Source organism: Miniopterus natalensis, chromosome 11, assembly GCF_054644295.1.
Source record: "Miniopterus natalensis isolate mMinNat1 chromosome 11, mMinNat1.hap1, whole genome shotgun sequence".
NCBI lineage: Eukaryota > Metazoa > Chordata > Mammalia > Chiroptera > Miniopteridae > Miniopterus > Miniopterus natalensis.
The window spans coordinates 7,324,425-7,344,113 of NC_142091.1; the positions used below are offsets into that span (position 1 = coordinate 7,324,425).

The following is a 19,689-nucleotide window of genomic DNA, read 5'->3' on the forward strand; positions in this document are numbered from 1 at the left end:
CTGGGCAGCAAAGGTGGATGGGGCTGTCACCACTCATCCTGGGAACAGCACGTGGACACTGGAGGCCTTTGCATAAGCCCTCTGGGTGGGAAGGTGACAAATCAGGAAGCAAACAGAAAGGATAGAGGGGGGTCCTCCACTGCCACCCCAGTACCCTTCGAGTCACATCAGATGGCTGCGGGTGGTCACAGTGTCTCAACTCTTTAGCCACACCTCCTTCTGGGACACTGTAGGGCCAGCTTTACCATTCCCTGTCTGCACTCACCCCAATGTCACCAAACAAGACCAGAGGAAGGAATGGGATGAGAGAAACTCGCATCTGTGTGGTATCGCTTCTGCAAGTAGCTCCCTGTGCCACTGTCACCGCTTTACAGAGGAGAGGCCGAGGTTCAGAGGGCTCCTCCCAGGACCTGCCTCACATCACATGGCTGCAGACCCACGGCCCTGTTCACAGTGCACTCCCAGCCCTGGCCAGGGCTCCCGAGTTCAGAAGAGCAACACGAGGTGCCACTGAGGAACCTGCTTTCTACTTGGGAATAGAAGAGGGAGTCATGTGGGCCGGGGGGAAACAAGCCAAACGTGGGACTCACTCCCCCACAGGAGCAGCCAGGAAGGTCTGGGAAAGGAGGGTCTCCGCGAGCTGGGCTCAAAGGCCTTCCAGAAGCAGCAGGATGGAGTGGGCCCCCCGGGAGGAAGCCGTGGGGAGGCAGTGTGGCACACAGCAGCACAGCAGAAGCCTGGCCATGGACTGAGACGGCTCCGGCTTCGGGGCTTGCGGCAAATTGCTTTGCGCTCCCTGATTCTCCGCTTCCTCCTCTGTCAGAGGAAGAAAAAACCCTCCACCCCAATGAGGCTACAGCAAAGATTAGACAGTAATCGTATTGGGAAGGGTCCCCGGCACCCACCCCATTGTACTGAGCCCGTAGCATGGAACAGATGGGGGGGGGACTGGGCCTAGGGCAATGCCAGGGCCCGCAGCAGGCTCAGTCTAGGGACGGTGCGCACTTCATCACAGCTGTGACACGCGCGCACGGAAAGAGGACAAGAGGCAGAAAAACTCGTTGTGATGGGGGTGTTCTTAAGGAAAGGGTGGGAGCCGAGCTGGAGGGCTGGGTCAGAGTGAGCTTTGGGAAGGAGGGGCAGTGAGTGTCCTGGACAGCAGGAAGGCTTGGGGGCAGGAAGGGGCCCCTGGGCTGGAGGAAGGCCAGCGTGGCGGGACTGGAGTTCAGCCGGGGCCAGAGAGGAGGCTGGTGGGCGGGTTTGGACTGCCCTGTTAAGGATTTTGGTCTTTGTCCTAAGAAAAATAGGAAGCTTTGGGATGGTTTTCAGTGTGACCTAATTTATGTCTCTTTCAGAAGATACGGCTTTAATGGGGGAATGAATTAAATGAGACCAGGTGTAGATAGGGACACGTAGTAGGTAGGCCATTGACCATAGGCCCTTTATGGGGGGCTCACTGAGGGGGAAGGTGGGGCAGGGAGCCTAGCAGGAAGCAGGCTGGGCTCTGGGGTCAGAATGTATCTCCTACTCCTTGAGGCTGGTCTTGGGGGGTGGGAGCCCTTCAAGAGGCGGAGCAGAAGGGTGGGGACCTGCCTTAGGGGTGAGTGCTGGGTGAGCAGTCACCACCCACCTCCCCCAAGCCCAGGAACACGGAGTCTCGCCCCTGAGGGTTATTTGGGTTCTGTTAAAGCCAGGCAGCTTTCCCAAATTGTAATAACAGTTATTTCTATTGCACCATGAGCATCTGACACATGAGTGAAGAGCCATGAAGCCCCCAGTGAGCAGCACAAGGGAGTGGGAGACCCGATCCTGCTGGGCTCGGCCATGTGCAGCGGGAGGAGGCCGGGAGGAAAGAGGCTTATTCCAGTGCCCTGTTATTATGGCATCTTGTTTTCATAGTTTGTTCAACAATCCTCTCTCCCTCCCCCCCTCCTCTTTTTTTCATCTTCCTCTCTCAGCAAATCCATTTAAATGCAATTCTATTCTTAAAGCGCCCCTCTCATGCATGTCTAATGAATGTCAGGGAAATGCTATTACAATGGGGCTGAGGAGGATCCGACCGGCAGTGTGTGTACAAGTCATTTGAAAGGAAGCCTGGGAGCTCTCCAGTTTTATTACAGCATAATTAGAAATAAAATCTTGTTGCAATAGGAGAATGAGAGATGTGTGTTAATCCCGAGGTAGAGAAACAGAGAGATACATTTAGAGAAAAGGGCTCGGGAGAGAGAGAAAACTAGCCCCTGTTTCTCTGTCCCCTCCACAAAGACTCCCGCTGGGTCCCCTCCCTGAGCCGCTCCAGCCTCACACCCCCTGGGGTCCCCAGCTCCCTGGGACACTCCAGAGATGGTGCTGACCCCTTCTAGAGTTCAGCTGCCCAGAGCAGTCAGTCTGCGGGGCCCCAGGCAGCAGAGCCTGGCTCCTCCCTGATACCCACTGGCTACCTAAGAGCCAGTGTGCAAGCAACAGGGAGGTGGTGTCGGGGTCAGCAGAGCCTGCACTGCCATCATACCAGAGTTACACATTCACTGATTCACTAAGTCATTCAGTCGTGTGCGTTTTTTAATTTATCTTTATTATTGAAAGTATTACAAATATCCCCTTTTTTACCCCATCGATCCCCTCCCCTCTGCACCCCTGCTCCAGTTCTTCACCCCACTATTGTCTGTGTCCATGGGTTATGCATAGATGCATATAAATTCTTTGATTAATCTCTCCCCACCCACTCCCCCACCCCCGCCTTCCCTCTGAGATTCGTCAGTCTGTTCCATGCTTCTGTGTCTCTGGTTCTATTTTGTTCATCGGTTTATTTTGTTCATTGGATTCCACATATGAGTGAGATCATGAGATACTTGTCTTTTTCTGACTGGCTGATTTCACTCAGCATAATACTCTCCAGGTCCCACCATGCTGTCTCAGAGGGTAAGGGATCCTTCTTTTTCACAGCTGCATAGTATTCCCTGGTGTAAATGTCCGAGAAGATGCCTGATATGATTTCAATCTTCAACTTGTAGAGACTTGCTTTGTGTCCTAACATGTGGTCTGTCATTGAGAATGTCCCATGTGCACTTGAGGGGAATGTATATTCTGAAGATTTGGGGGAAATGTTCTGTAAATGTCAATTAAATTCATCTGACCTAGTGTGTCATTTAGAATCACTGTTTCCTTGTTAATTTTTTTGCCTGGAAGATCTATCCAGTAAAGTCAGTGGGGTGTTAAGTCCCCTACTGTGACTGTATTGCTGTCCATCTCTCCTTTAAAGTTTCCAGAAGTGTTTTGGGATTTTTTTCAGCCTGTGTTGTTCTGAGGTGGGTCTCTTGTAGACAGCATATATTTCAGTCTTGTTTTCTTATCCATTCAGTTACCCTAAACCCTTTGATTGGAGCATTTAATCCATTTATATTTAAGGTTATTATTGGTAGGTCCTTATCTAATGCCATTTTATTTCTTTATGCCTATGTTTCTCATTCTCTCTATTTCAACCTCTTACTACAGCAGTGCCTTTAACATTTCCTGCAATGCTGGTTTGGTGATAAAGTCCTTTAGCCTTGTTTTGTCTGGGAAGCTCTTTATTTCATTCAGTCATTTAACAGCTACTCGCTGACCGCCTGTCAGATGCCAGGCGCCGTGTGGGGTACTCATTAGCTCCTGTAATTCTCACAGGAAGCAGGGTCAGAGAGGTTCGATGGCGGGACAGCACTGCCTGGAAAGGGAACCCAATCTGAACCCATCTCTCTGACTCTGGAGCCAGGCTTTCTGCCCCATCATGTTATCAACTTCCTGGGTCCTCCTGAGATGTCAGACACCCATCCCTCCAGCAACCCTATGTCCTGTGGACCCCAAATGCAGAAATAAAGATGGGGTCTGGCTAATCTCTCCTAAAGGGCAGAGGTGGACATCGCCCCATAGTTCCAGGTCTTCTTTGACCACTTGCCCTCTCACCTACAGAGGTGGCTACTCCCCCAAGAATCCTGGGAACAAACGTGGTGCCCTGTGCCCATCAGCAGCCTGGCATGCCAAGCCCCCGCCGGCCTGGTGTCGGACTTTGGAGATGAACATGAGACCGTGGTGCTTCCCGAGCACCTGGGCGGACCCTGTGCCAGAAGGCAGGCAGGTGGGCCTGCCCGGGCCCCGTGGAGGATATCACGCCGGGACGCCTTCCTCCAGCTCTGTGCCCCACTCCAGCCCGAGCCCGGGCAGCAGCGCTGGCCCCGCTCGCCCAGCCAGCCAGGAGCAGCGCAGTTTCTGGTTCTGCGTGCGGCCAACACGCTCACAAAGCAGAGGCCCTCCCTCCGCTCCCTTCCATCTCACCGGGGCCCAGATAGGTCAGATCCGCCTGATTTCAGTCCCACAGGGCAAGAGCAGTGAGCCCAGACACAGAGGCCTCTCCTGACCTTCATACTGTGCCTCAGACTAGCTGTGCCACCCTCTGCGCCTACGTCCCCAAGCACCACGTGCGGTGGTGGGTGGGATTTGAACGTTTGATTGCGAGCTAAGATGAGGCCCCGCATTCCCAGGGCTGGAGTCCTGCCCACCGCGTGCCCGAGCGATGCCTCCCTCTGCTCTGGCACTGAAGCCCACTGAGGGGTCGCAGTGCAGTCTCTCCCCCCTCTCGCTCGTGAAGGCCACCTGAGTGGTACACCTGCCGACCTTCAGGACCAGGGCCCCTGTGGCCCTCCCCGTTCCTACCTCAGAGTCCTCACCCCAGTGTCCTCACAGAGCAGGCCCAGCTCCAGAGTCTTCACACTGGAAGGGTTTCGGGATAAGCATGTCCGAGTGAGGAGTGCGTTCGTCTTCTAGGGCTCACGTACAAAAAGCCAGACGGGTGTACTACACAATAGAAATTTATTGTTAATAGTTCTGGAAGCTGAAAGTCTAAGATCGAGGTGCTGCCAGGTGTGCTTTTTCCTGAGACCTCTTTCCTCGCCCTGCAGATGGCCGCCCTCCCACTGTGTCTTCACGTGGTCTTCCCTCTATGTCCACCCATCCTTGGTGTCCCTTCCTCACCTTATAAGAACACAGGTCCTATTGGGTTAGGGTCTCACCCTTATAACCTCATTTAATCTTAATTAGCTCTTTAAAGGCCCCATCTCCCAATGCAGTCACATTGGGGGTTGAGGCTTTACTATTTGAATTGGGGGACTGGGGGGACACAATTCAGTCCTTAGCAGGGATCTAGGACTTAGAGCCAGAACCAGAGCAGGGACCTGAATCTGAGCTCCCAACTCACATGCCATGTCCCTTCCACTGCACTGCAAGTCTCTCCTTAAGGTCGTGGGTGGAGGCCTCCCAATCCGAGGAGTCAGAGTCCAGGGGCAGAAGAAGACTCCTTGGCTTCCCATGGGCTTTTCAAAGCCAGGGCCCTCACCATTGGCAGTAATACCAGGAAGGGATGGAAGGAAGGTGCTCTGCAGAGCCGGCTGCCCTGGCTGGGGTCCCCCATGCCCACCCTTCCCCCCAGGCACAAAGGGCTGGGAGGAGAGAACAGCCTGCTGGTCAGGGGAGTCTGCTCCTTAGTCTTACCCACAGGCTCTGGGCTGCAGGCTGAGCACACTGTTTCTGTAAATCTATATGGGGTAGAGCAGTAACTGGTAACCTGTATTGATTGCAATTTCCCTTTTGGAACTGGGAGTTCCCCGGGGACCAGTCAGGCACTTGGAAGCTGGCATCCAGAGGCTGCCTGGGAAGCAGGCCTGAACTGTGACCAGCTAAGGAGCCCGTCTCTTCAGAGACAGACTGAATGACTTTTCCGATCCTGGCCAGAGCCCGGTCTTAGGCAAGGCTCCATCCACTCCTCCCCTCCTCCCTCCCTGCTCCATGCCCCCTAGGGCCTACTGGGGCCTACTGGGGCCTTCCTGGTAGGGGTGGCAGGGTGGGCAGAGCAGGAAGCTCTCCCCCAGCTCCTGGTCTTCCTGCTCCCGGAGCCTGCAAGCATCTTCCAAGGAGCATCTCCACCGCCAGGATTGCTTCCTGCCACACACGCCTGTGCTCATGCGTGATTGTGGACACGCTTCCCTGGGCTTTCGCGTACTTCACCTTAGGGTAACCCCCCCTTGCTGTACAAGGCAGTGAGTGTACCACGCCCTTTCACAGACCTGGTCACTCTGAGAAGCCTGGAGCCGAGCAAGGCAGGAGTTAGTACCCCAACTTGGGCCTGAAAGGAGCACAGAAAGGTTAAGGGGTTTTCTTAAAGCAGCTCTCAAATCTCCCATCACTGACTCCAAATACAGTGCTCCAGATACCACCCATGGGAGCATAACCCCCCCAAGTTGCCACTCCCTTCAGTGTCCACTGTGATGCTCCATCGGCCAGCAAGTGTACCAAAAGTAGACATGCCAGCACATGACCTTGGTTCCCTCAAGGACACACAGCCACCTGCCTGGGCCCACACCTTACTGGTAGCACCCAGAACCTGACCTGAGTCTGAGTCCTCCCAGGACAGATGACAGCCCCATCCTCGCCTCTCACTTCGCTGCACGCCAGCCTCCTAGGGGTAGCACTCCTCTGCCCTTTCAGCCAGGAACCAGTGCCTCCCGCAGCAGTCTCGTCTGCCCCACACACTTTCTGCTCCCCCACCACTCGCCCTGGCTAGTGAGTGGGAAGCCTCCTCCAGAAGGAGCAGGGCCCAGGGCCTGTCACATGCCCAAAAGGGGTGGAAAAGCCCACCTCACAAGAACAGGTTGGCCAAAGCTCCCTCCAAAATGCAGCCTGCACACCCCCGGCAGCTTCGTTTAGGGAAGACAGCTCTGGATGCGTGTTCAGGAGACTCAGGTGGGAACCCTGGCTCTTCACCCTCTAGTTGCGTGACTTGGACAGGTGTCCACCCGAGCCGCAGTTTCCTCACCTGTGGAGCAAGAAGAGCGGTGCCTGCTTCCTGGGCTGGTGACTGTGCTTGAGAGAGGGACGCTTGTGAAAGTCCCCGGCACAGGGCCTGGCACAGGGTGCTCACGGACTCGTGTACCTGGGCGTCTTTCTTGCTGGGTTTATGAATGATTTAAGACACTTCACCAGTGAACCCTGGATCTCTCTCCCAACCCAAGGCAAACTCCACCCCAAAGGGGGAAGGGCCGGAGAGTACATTCACAGCTGCAGGTCCCTGGAAGGTCTTCCTCAGGGGCCCCAGCTACGGAACCTCTCGCTCGTGGGCCTGAGCTGGCCTTAAGGCAGCAGGGGTGGGGCCCCAGGCAGCTCAGGCTCAGGGCGTCTCTGCCCGCCGCTGTGCTGCGTGCCTCTGGTCTGAATGCCTGCCTGGGGTTCTAATGTGATTCCATCCTGGGCCAGTGGCTCTGCTGTTAGGGGTCTCTCCCCAGCAAGGGCAGCATTCTGCTCTCATCACCGAGAAGGGGCAGATCCTTGCTCGGGGCAGGACAATGCAAGGCCAGCCTCAGGCAGGCGGAGAGGAGTGTGGAGTCAGAGTGTGAGTGGCTCCTTCCCTCAGCGGCTGCCCTAGATCTGCACAGGTTTGAGGAGCTCCTGGGAAGTGCGGGTTCACGCCTGCGGGGCCTCCCTCTGCAGATGGGTCAGCCACAGTTATACTCCTGCTTGCCCTGCTCCTTCCCTTAGTTAGCTCCAAATCATTGGTCTTGCTTTAATGTCCCAGCCTCGACTCAGCTGAGCTGGGAACCAAGACAAGGATAGAAGTGGTCTAACGTGGGAACCATAGTCCAAACCATTGCAGGTGACAGTGGTGGTTAGGGGAGACCTCTCAGGGTAAGGTGTGCCACGGGGACAGGGCTCCAGGCGGGGGTCCAGCTGTTTTGCCCCATTGGAGGTGGCTCCTGCAGCTAGGGTTCATTCATTCAACACAAGTTCACTGAGCATCTACTATGTGCCCACCATGTTCTGGAGCTGAGATACTAAATAACTCCTTGCTCTCCATAAGAAACACCATGTGCTCGAAAACAAAAAGTCGTGGTAAGGAACTGGGCAGGGATGTGGGACACAGTCTAATTTTGATAGAGGGGTCAGGCAAGGAGCTGGCATTTGAGTATAGACCTGAATGAGGCCAAGAGTGAGCCAAGGAAACAGCATTTCGGGCACAGAAAAAATAGTCACAAGCAAAGGCCCTAGGGTGGGAATGAGCACATGCACACTGATTTTAAAACCACTGCACTAAACGATTTCCAAGGGGTCTTGCAACTTGATGATCCAATTCATTTCTCTCAATACTTAAATCCTCTATGCCAAGTGTTTCCTCAGCCTCTACTTAAATACGCCTGGTGACAGGAAACTCACTACCACATGAAGACGCTCATTTCAATTCTTTATAATTTTGACTTTTTAATTTTTTTATTTTAATTTTGGTAAAATACACATAACATAAAAGTTGCCATCTTAAACATTTTTAAGTGTTAAGTTTTAAGTTCAGTAATGTTTAAGTTCAGTTTCATCTTGCAAATCTAAAATTTTGTACCCATTAAACAACAGCTCCCCATTTCCCCTGCCTCCACCCTGGCAACACCCTCTACTTTCTGTGTGAATGTGACTACCCTAAATACCTCATATAAGTGGAATCACACAATATTCGTCTTTCTGTGACTGACTTATTTTACTTAGCATAATGTCCTTAAGGCTCATCTGCGTGTAGCATGTGCCAGAATCCCCTTCCTTTGAAGGCTGAGGGATACTCCATTGTGTATACACCACACTTTCTTTATCCACCCATCAGTGGACACTTGAGCTGCTTCCATCTCTTGACTGCTGTGAATAGTGCTGCTGTGAACACGGTGAGCAAATATCTTTGCCAAGGCCCTGCTTTCAAGTCTTTTGAGTAAATACCCGGGAGTGGGATTGCTAGATTGTGTGGTAATTCTATGTTTAATTTTCAAGGAATCTCCATACTGTTTATCTTGACTTTTTAATGCTCAGAAATAACTATTTTTAAAGATCTAATTAGGTATAGTAGAAGCAATGATAAGCAGTGGTACAAAGTATGCCAAGTATAGAGACATTCAGAAATGGGAGCAGGTTAATCTGGGAAGGCTTTCTGGAGGAAGTAAATTTAGAGCTGGGATCTGACTTTTCTGAGTTGCTGTTTCCTCACTAGTGAAATGGGGATAAAACTTCATTCATTCACCTATTCTAGAACTATTCATGAAGTCCCTGTTTTGTGACTCCACTGCTTTCACACAGTGAAGGGGGAAACCACTGGAGGAGGGTTATGAGCAGAAGAGCTGCGTGATATGACAGGTTCTAAAGGATCGCTCGGGCTGCCTGCTGGGAACCAGCGGAGGCGGGCAGGGGCCGAAGCCAAGCCGGGAGGCCAGTCGGGAAGCTGCGGGCCCTGCTTCACTCAGTAGCTTCCCCTCCTTGCTCTGGGGGTGGAAATGGGATCTGTCTGGTCCACACTCGCCCCCAAACTCTCAGCACCCCTCCTCTCCCCACCAAACTTGCCCCGCATCTCCCCAAGAGCAGAGAGGGGCCCTGCCCTTACAAAGGGCGCTTCTCTCCCTCCGGCCTCTGGAGTGGCAGGGGCCCACGCTTTCTGTCGGCCGTCCATCTCTCCGTGGCTCTGCAGTTCTAGGGGCCTCCAGGGCCCAGGCTGCCTGCACTTTAGAGAAAGACAGGAACGATGCTGTGGTCTCGCTGAGCACCTGGGCACAGGGCTCGGAATTGCCAGGAAGGCCTTGGTATTGCCAAGCTCCTGAGGAGCGGGGAGAACTGGCAGGGAGCCTGACCACAGGAGGGCCGAGAGCCCCGGCCCCCAGCCGTCCTCTCCCTGGGATGGAGCCGCCTGTGCTGGCGTTGCCTGGGCACTGCCCACGCCTGAGGACCTCCCACGCACTTCATCGGAGTCTCCCAGCAGCTCTGCCCTGCGTGCTATCTCCGGTCCCGAAGGCGAAGGCGAGCTCAGGAGAGTTCGCTGCCACGCAGAGACATCCAGTAGCAGTGCAGTGGCCATCCCATCACCCTGAACGCTTTTCAAAACTACAAATTTCCAAACCACACCCCCAGAGACTCTGAGTTTAATTTTAAAAGCTCCTTAAATGATTCTAATGTACAAACACAGCTACAAACACACAGCTAATGAAACCCCTCCCTCTTTCTCAGGATGGGAAAGCTCAGTGCCCAGAGGAGACTGGCTGTCCCTAAGGCCTCCCTACATTCATTTCCCAGGGCTGCCAGACAACTTCCCACAAACTCGTGGCTTAAAGCAGCAGAGACGTATTGTGTCACAATTCCCGAGGCCGGAAGTCCAAAATCAAGGCGTGGGCAAGGCGTGCTCCCTGTGCAGGCTTCGGGGGGGCCGTGCTTACTTCTTGTAGCTTCTGGGCTTGCCGAATATCCTTGGCATTTCTTTCCTGATAGATGCACCACTCCGATCTCTGCTTCTGACTTCACATGGCCTGTGTGTGTGTGTGTGTGTGTGTGTGTGTCTGTCCTGCATCCAGATTTCCCTCTTATAAGGATACCAGTCAAATTGCATTTAGGACCCCCCTAATCCAGTATGAACTCATCTAACTCAATTACATTTGCAAACGTTTTATTTACATTAAGGTCACATTCGTAAGCTCTGGGTGGTCTCTCTTTCTCTCCCCCTCCCCCCCTAAAAATCAATAAACATGTCTTCAGGTGAAGCTTTAAAAAAAAAAAAAAAAAAATGATAAATTGAGCCAAACTGAATTGAATGGATGAGTGCTCCTTCATGAAGTAATAAGGACCCCACTGACAGAAGCAACCAAGCAGAGGCTGGCTGACCACATGTCCCTATGAGAAAGGCTGTAATCCTAGGAGTGTCTAGCTCAGAGCTTTGGAAGAACTTAGGACATGGACTCATGGTCTGGTTCTACCCTTTATTAGCTGCACGACTCTGGGTGGGTATTTAACCTCTGTGTGCTTTGGTTAGTAATAATAATAGTATTCATTTCAAAGAGTTGCAGGGATTAAATGAGATGATGTTTATAAAGCCTTTGGCCTAACATGTAATAGGCGCTCAGTGAATATTTAGCTTTTAAAAGGACAGGCTTGGCCGGCTAGAGTGACTCAGCGGTTGAGCGTTGACCTAGGATCCGGGAGATCGCAGTTCGATTCCCAGTCAGGGCACATGCCTGGGTTTCAGGCTCTATCCCCAGTGCGAGGCCTGCAGGGGGCAGCCGATCAATGGCTCTCTCATCGTTGATATTTCAGTTTCTCTCTCCCTCTCCCTTCCTCTCTCTGAAATGAATAAAGACATATTTTTTAAAAAAAACAAAAAACAGGCCTGCTCCAAATCACCAGGAAAAGGGATGGTGATGCAGGTTGGATTCTCCGTAGTAAAAATACAAAGAGGAAAGCGATCCATCCACCACACAACACTTCCCTGGTCATGGGTGCACGTGCAGATGAAACCGCAGCCTTTGAAGAGTGACAGTCAAGCAGCACCAATGGCCGAGTTCACATTTAAACAGGTCTATGTCCTAGTCTTAGAGCCTAAGGGAAAGGGTCCTCCAGTTACACCCATAGGGATACTATTGGCATCTAGCATCCCTAGTCACTGACCACTCAATGCCATTAGTACCCACCAGTTATAGTGTCCATCAAAAATGGTCCCAGACACACATTTCCAAATGGCCTCAGGATGGGGGCTGGGCACAGAGGTCCTTCTTGCAGCTGGACCCAGCCTGCCCCAAGGTAGAGGAGCCAAGATGGGGAATAGAGGCTCCTCTGCCATCCCAAGGGTGGCTGGTCCCATTCTGGTGAGGAGTGTGGACTGCCAGACTGGCAGGAAGCCCCTCCAGAGCCAGCCTTGGAGCCCCTGCCCCTCTGAACCCCTTGCCAGCTGGCTCCCCTCCTCCCCTCTCAACATCAACACTGTGCCGCTCACTCCATAGGCCTCTCACTCCCTCCTTCCCCAGCAGGGTCCATCGTCTGACTCTCATCAAACATGCAGAACTGATGTTGCACATGGCCCCCCAGGGGGGATTAACATAATACCCCTGATTTCTCTTTCCCTCGCTAGCTCTGCATCCCCCGGCTGTGGCCTGTCTTTGTTTCGGGAGGAGCAAAACACTGTGTCTGGAAACGTTACCGCAATTAAATATGCACAAGCAGGGGGGAAGGGAGGGGGGAAATGAGGACAATGAAGGATGTGAAACATCAGATGCAGCAGCTGCTTGTTACTATAGAAACCCCAGCTCCCCACCACATCACCACAGCACCCCTTCCTAGCTCAAAATTCCAGTGGGGCCCGTGCACATGGTCCTGGAGTGCAGGGTCCTAGGGTCCTAGCTGTCCGGGCTGGAGCACCCGTGGGTTGGTGGGGGGGTCTCCCCTGCTCTTCCTTACTCCCATCCCCCAACCACCACCTCCGACCCTGGTGCTTCTGGTTGGCAGCGACCCAGTAGTTCTGTGTTCCAGTCCCAGTTACATAATAAATGACAGGAGAGCTTCCGCATTTGACTCGCGGATGTCACAACACGGAGACGATGAAGGCACACTGGGGGTCCGGCAGCAGGGCTGGGCTCCCTCTCGCTCTGTTCCATCCTTGCCCCCAGCACGGAGTGGGGTCTGCGTGTTGGAGGGGGTGGGGCCCACCAGCTCCAAGTTCCCCTCTGCAAGGACTCAGCAGGGATCTGTGTGAAGTCACGGGCCAAGGGTGGAGAGAGAGACCGGGCCGAGTGGCCTGCAGGAGAGTGTGAGGCAGTAGTGAAAGGCCTGCCTCTCCGCGCCCACCCCGTGCCCAACAAGTGGATGCAGCCTGAGGCTGCAGGCTGGTTGCCTTGCTCTACACTGTCCCCACCAGATAAGGCTGACTGTTAGATCCCCGCCTCTTGGCAAAGTGCCTGGCACGTAGTAGGTTTAATCCTATGCAAAGATTAGTGAGCGGGAGGGTGGAAGACAGGAAGAAAGGGAGGGCGGTGGGAGGCAGACAGAATGAGATTTGCAGATACACCAAAGTTTATTGAGAAGCAAAAGACCAACCAGAGTGATGAAGTCGTTTGAAACCATATTAAATGCGTAACTATTAAAAATAAAATTCTAAGACTGTGTGGCTTGAAGGAAAATCCAAGGGCAGGACAGCTGCCTTCCAGCATGTGAGGGAGTGTCAGCAGCACAGGCCTGGGCTGGTTCTGCAGGGCTCAGCGGGTGGAAGCAGTGCTCGTGGAGGAAGCCACTAGGAGCCCATTGCACCAAGGAACACCTGTCTAAAAGTCAGAGCTGTCCGCTTTGGAATGGGTCCGGAGTGAGACAGTGGGTTCCCCAGCCCGGGAGGCATTCAAATGAAGCCTGGAGAACCTTGTCAAAGATGTGGCCAAATACCTTCAGCTTATCAACCTGCAATTCCACAGCCTCTTGTCAGAAAGTGTCCGTTGGTGAGGTCCCCGTCTCCAGATGCCGAGATCTTGAACTTGGCTTGGACGGTGGGACACCACAGACTATTCCTAATGGTTGCGTGGCCCAGTATCCAAGCTCTTATCATTGGCTGAGGGAGTAACTCAGCCCCAAGGTGGGGCAAGCCGACCTCTAAATAATAGGATGGGAAGGGAACAGGGCAACCAACCTGTCTCCCTACGAGAGCCTGACATTCCGATGTCAGCAGGGCCTCCAGCGGTCAGCATCACCCTCTCCCCAGCTTTCTTCCCAGTTAGCACCACTGTCCTGATTCCAGCTCCCCTCCCAGTGGAAACAGCAGCCTGAGGTCTTGCATGCCTGCCTGGCAAAGAAGCTAAGCCCAGAGAGCAGGCAGAGGGACCTGAAGTTAGTTCTCAATCTGTCTGGCTGGGTCTTGGGTGGGAACCCAAAGCCAAATGCAAGCCCCTCCCCAACTCTCAGGTTCACATGCTCCCCTTTCAAAATCAACCCTGACCAGCTCAAGGTCAGTTTTTGTCTTAGAAGATTAGACAAGAAAATCTGCTCTATATCTGATTGGAAACTTATGTCAACATCAGCGAAATGAGTGTATCGTTACCTGTCCTTCTGTCCATCTGCCTTCCCTGCCACGTCCTGACAGTCAAGGTCTGCGGAGGGGCAGGGAAGGTCAGACACCTTGCCTGCGCCTCTGCCCTGCGCAGAACGGGTGTTCAAGAACTAAATGATTATTGCGTATCTGTATCTCCATGTCCCCATTCCTAGTGTAGCTTAACCTCAGTTATTGTTTGTCGAATGAATAAATGATTAAAATTGGGAGGAAAGGATCGAGGCTTTTGTTTAGTTCAATGCAGAGAGAAAGCTGGGAGCCAGAAGGCCTGAGTTCGTGTCCACTTACTGGCTGTGTGACCTGGAAATGGAGGTGACACCTCTCAGAGTTGTAAGAACAAATAAGCAATGACTATGCAAGACCTTTGCAAACTCTTGCAAAGAGGTGAAGCAAATGGGAGCTGCTATTCACTAAGTGAGCACGTACTGTGTGCAGACACTTTGTATTTCTTTAACCCTTACATTCACTGTATGAGATGTTATTTGCATCTCATCCTACAAATAAGGCTCAGAGAAATTAAGTAAATTTCTCAAGGTCACACAGCTAATAAAAGGAAAAGTCAGATTGGAACCCAGATCTCATCTGACTCTAAAGCACAATGTCTTCCTGTAAAACTCTGAAGTGTTTACACTTAAACTCAGCAGGGGTGCGGAACGTCCAGCCCGTGGGTGGGCAAAATCATTTGGTCTGGCCCTGCCAAGGCCTCACCGAAGAGAAGCAATTCCAGCCATCACATTAGGAGTGAGTTAATTAAATGCTTGACCAAATATATCAGGCTCATTTTTAAGTTGATAATTTTGTATGGGCCGTGAATGATGTTATAAATATCCAAATGGCCCTTGGCAGAAAAAAGATTCCCCACCTGAGTCTTAAAGGAACAATTACTGTAATTCTATTTGTTTGCATCTAAAAGTCCTTATATATTGGAGATGCTACCCTGCCTTTGAGCCTGCCCAATGTCACCCCCTTGCTTTCCCCATCACTTCCTCTCCCCGGGCAATAGTCCTGGCCTGGGAGAAGGCCAGCTGTCAGCCTGAGGTGCTTCTGGTGGATGCCCAGGTAGGGGAGTAATGGACTATGTCCTGATTGTGTCTCCAGAAAACAGGTTTTTTATTACTTACCACGGCGGGCTGTACATCTCTGACGTGCAGAAGGAGGACGCCCTCTCCACCTACCGCTGCATCACCAAGCACAAGTATAGTGGGGAGACCCGGCAGAGCAATGGGGCCCGCCTCTCTGTGACAGGTAAGCAAGAGGGCTGGGACGGAGGGCCCAGCCCACCCCTGGACTTGGCATATAATTTCCTTACATCTCTAAGTATTTCTTAAGACTCTGTTTTATCTATTTATAGTACATTTATCTTTCTTTATAGCCCACACCTCACAACATTTGAAAGTAGGCAGAATATAACTTATAAACAAAATTATTCCTAAATTAAATAAAGGATTCTTACCCTGGAGCAACTGGTTACAGCCTCTTAAGGAGGGATGGAAGCTAATATTTGTTGAAGCCCCTGTGGCAGAAATTTCACTCCTGTGCTGTCTGCTAGGCACCATCGCAGCCTTGTGAGGTGAGTGCCGCTCTCCTGTTACCACAGGTGAGAATCTAGATCCAGGGAAGCCAAGAGCTTCCCCAACTATTTACCAGTAAGAGGCGCAGTCAGAATTCACACTCTGGCCCCAGGGTCTCCCAGCTGCCGACCCCCATGGAAGGGCCCAAGGAACACCACGCACATGCCCCAGTCCTAGAGCAAAGAAGGGTCTGTGGGGCTCCGCGAGGAGGGCTCCTGGGAGGAGGGCTTCTGGAGCAGTGCTCTGCAAGCCGGTTCAGCAGCGGCCCACAGAGTCTTCTTCTCACAGCCTCTGCAGAGTAGGCTGGCACTTCCACCGCCCTCACTCCATGCATCGTATCTTTCCTGTTTCAATTCATCTAAACCCTGGTCACGACTTCACCCAGGGGATTTCACAGCTTCCTAACAGTTCTGTGACCTGCAAGTTGAAGTGTTCTGCTCTCGAAGAGCTGGGATTGGAGAGGGGTGAACTGATGGTCAGAACTCCTGGTGTGGAGACTAAACCCACCAAACCATGCAACCTCTCTGGGCCTCTGGGAAGGGAGCTTGACTCCATGACCACTCTGATTCTGTGCCTCTGGCAGGGTGTGGTTTGGTGAGGACTGTCCTGACCAGCAGCTGACTCTCCCAGACCTCTCTCATGTGTAGGCAAGACCAAGAGAATAAGAGCCGGGGGGCAAGGATTAGCTCTCTGATCACTCCTAGGGCCTCCAGCACCTAGCCCTATGCCTGGCACATAGTAGGTGCTAAGCAAATATTTAGGGAATTAACCAATGCCATGAAAAACTGTGTTGTCATCGGTGAGGAAATGGGGCTGCACTACATGGTTCCACCTTTATGGCTAGACTTTGGAGTCAGCCACTCAATTCCTAAATGTGTCAGAAAGGAACAGAACCTTTCTGTTCCAAACCATAGGACCTATCTGCAGACGGTGCTTTGCTCTCAGCTGCATGCTGCTCACACAACGTGGGAAAGGCCCAGAACCCCACCTCCCGCAGGCCTGCTCCTCGCTCCTCACAAATATTTAGCCCCTTCATCCTAATAGTTCACTTCCACTTTGGGGGGGAATAGACAGGATTCCCTCAACAAAGACATTCTGTATCCCTTCTCCTTCTGCTCTGTGTTGCCCACCAGCTCTGAGAGGAGAGGGTGGGCAAAGGAGAGGTGGCACTCAGAAGCCCAGATACAACCCCAAATAAAGACCCAGACACAAGGATAGGAAGGCGCCAGACAGACAAAGGGGAGAGGCAGAGGCACAGAGAGGAAACAGACCACGGCGTGGAAGGGATGCACAGGGAGAAGCAGAGAGCAGGGAAGGGAGCAGAGGGGTGCCCAGGGGGTGGCCCTGCTGAGTGACGTGGGCCCTGATGGGATGTGATGCCACAAGACGATCTGCAAGCTGCTTGTCTTGGCAAAAATGCAACTGATACTGGAGCGAGGCCTTGCAGAGGGGAACTGGGTGGGGGAGTGCCTGTCAGGCCTCAGCCCCCAGCCCCCGTGGGGCCCCCCCAACATTTCAGATCCACTTCCAGAGTTGAGGGTGGGGGGTCAGTCCCAGGGATCGTGTGTTTCAGATGAGATGTTTCATTCTTCTGTGGCCAGAGCCCGTGAGCTCCTGGCTGGAAAGGGAGTGGGCCCTTCCTAGCCAGAAGCTCTGGGCAGGCAGCTCAATTCCAGGGATGTCTTGGCAGAGGCTCCTGGTGGCTGAGGGGGTCTGGCACACCCCCAAGGGATGTCCACCCCTCCCTCTCCCCAGGCCCAAAGGCAAGAGGACAGGTGGGACTGGTGCACTTGGCAGAGCGCTGTAGGGGGCCATCTGATGCTGGCCGCAGCCACGTCTGGAGTTCCTGCAGTCCTCAGGAAGCCTGGCTGGGGCGAGGGGGAGGGAAGGAGGGAGAAGATGACATGAAGCAGGCCACCCTTCCTCACCACTCACACGCTGCGCAGCCAGCACCAGAGAAACGTGTCTCCGAGCCCCGCCCCCTCTGGAAGGTGCGAGTGACAGAACGTGCCCACTGGGTTGTTGTGAAAATTAACACAGTCCCGGATGCAGAAAGCCTGGTGGAGGGCCTGGCGCAGGGGCTACCCAGAGGGTGGCAGCCGCTTTCCTTGTAGCTGTTGCTGTGAGGCTGGTTATTACCCCGCTACATCTCCAAAGTGCCGGGTGGGGCGGACAGCTCCCATCTTTTCTATATTTTCCAAGGTACAGGAGGCAGTTGCAAGAATAGGCTGAGTCCCCTACAATCAGCCTGATACTGACCGCTCCGCGCCCTGGGTGCTTTCTCCAGCTTGCCAGGTGCTCTCAGGTGCACTCGCTGTGAGCGAGGTGCTGTCACTGGCGTTCATAAGAGACGGAGCCAGCACCCAGGGAGGCTGGGAGCAGAGCAGGCTTCCCCAGCTCCCGGAGCCCCGTCTGAGGGTCCTCCAGGCAGCACTATTCAGCCACTGGGGAGGTCCCAGCAGCCTCTCTCGCGCCTCGATGCCCCCCGCCCAGCCCCAGAACCCCCGGAGGCTTCCCAGGGCCCAGCCATCTGTCTCCCCAGCCCGGCTTGGCCCTGGCCGTGCCCGATCCCCCCGGGCTGTCGCCATACACGCCGCAGCATTTTATTTCTGCTCCTGAGTAATGAAAGAGGCTTCTTTCCCTCAGAATTTAATTTCACGCCTGAGACTCAGTGATTAATCCCCCCCACCACCGCCCCTTCCTCCCTGGCCCTGCCAGCCCCTCAGCTTGTAAATTCTGAGATGCCACAGAATTTGTGTGTTTTGCATCAATTAAGTGTCACGTTGAGTTATTCTTCCCTGGCACCGGGTTTGTTTGTCCCAGCCATTCCCACAGGCTTGTGGGGGTTAGAGCCTCAGAAACGGGCAGGGGGGGAGGGGCCCTGATAGTAATTGCTGGGCACATCTGCATAGTGACTTGGTGTCAGCCAAGCTCTCTGACATACGTTTTGCATGATTGTCTACAACCACCTTACAGATCTGAGGCAGCCCAAGCCCTCCGCCTCCTGTGCGATGAGGGAGCAGGCGCTGAGGAACCATGACTCACCCAGGGCCACTCACCCAGGGGCACACAGTGATCTGTGACCCAGGCCAACTCATACCTGGGCTCCTGCCTCTCGGCGAGGCTCACTCTGAAGAGCAGAGGATGTGGGAGGGTAGCAGAGTCTTCTAGAAAGTCCCTTTCCCAAGGAGGAGAATTTCTATCCCACCCTCTCTAGAAGAGAGGAGCTGAGGACAGAGGGACCTCCCATTCATCTAGGAGGATCCGGGGCTTAGACACTCAATCTTGAGTGAAACTCAGTATTAGGTGATTCCACCTCGATCCCATTTGCTGAGCCAGGTCTGGGGGTGGCCTGGCTTCTCTGACCCCGGCTCTGCAGTCTGATCCCAGCAGGTCACTGTACCTCTCTGGTCTCAGGCCCTCATCCCTGTGAGCCTTCCCAAGTCCCGGAGCCCGCTCTGCTAGTCCATGAGCCTACCAAGCTCTCAGTGGGGGAGAAGCAGGCCCCTGGCCCGCCCCTGCGGGGGCCTCATTCATCGTCCCTCGGACATGAACCGCTCCACAGCAGGCCCCGCTCTGTGCCACATGGGAGACACGGGCACAGGTCCACACTGCCCCAAGGCGCTCACAGTCTTCCAGGGAGGCAATACAGCCCCTGGTGCTAATGCTGGTGGCAAGGGTGGTGGTGGAGGTGGCAAAGCGGCTCCTCTGGGGAGAGAAATGGTGGCTGGGGAGGGGAGGGAACCTCCCTTTTCACTATACTGTATACTCATCTCTACTTTCTGAAGTTTTGTCATGTATATATTACACTTTCAAATTTTTTCTTTAAAAAGAAGAGGCTGTTTGAAAATAAAATGAAGGGGAAAAGGAAACTATGGGAGCCCAGTGAGAGTGACTGGGAGAAGCTGTCCAGAAGGGCTGACGTGTCAGCTGCCTTGTCAAAGATGGTAGGAGCTGGCCCAGCAGGCGGAGGACCGCGCACTGACAGGCACCCCAAAGTGGGAGCTGCTGAGAGGAGAGGTGGGAGGCAGTGGAGACAGGGGGGCCAGGGGCCTGGTGGGGTCTACTGACGGAAGGCTTTGGAGTCAGAAGTGGCATTGTGTCTGTCCTGTAGGTAAGGGGAGCCTGTGGAAGTTTTACAGCAGGGGTGGCCCCAATGGGAAGGAAGCCAGGGAGGCCCTTTAGGGTGAGAGCCAGCCTGAGAGCAGCCCGAGCACCCCTCGA

At 53.5% G+C, this 19,689-nt stretch overlaps 1 protein-coding gene across 1 annotated transcript in view; it reads left to right on the top strand.

Annotated features, from left to right (window-relative positions):
• DSCAML1 (DS cell adhesion molecule like 1) overlaps positions 1-19,689 on the top strand; it is a 319,931-nt gene that overhangs the window by 216,912 nt on the left and 83,330 nt on the right. Inside the window, exon 4 of the mRNA XM_087822175.1 lies at positions 14,993-15,139. Within this exon, the coding sequence (XP_087678301.1) occupies positions 14,993-15,139 (147 nt within the window). The remainder of the gene's footprint in view (positions 1-14,992; positions 15,140-19,689) is intronic.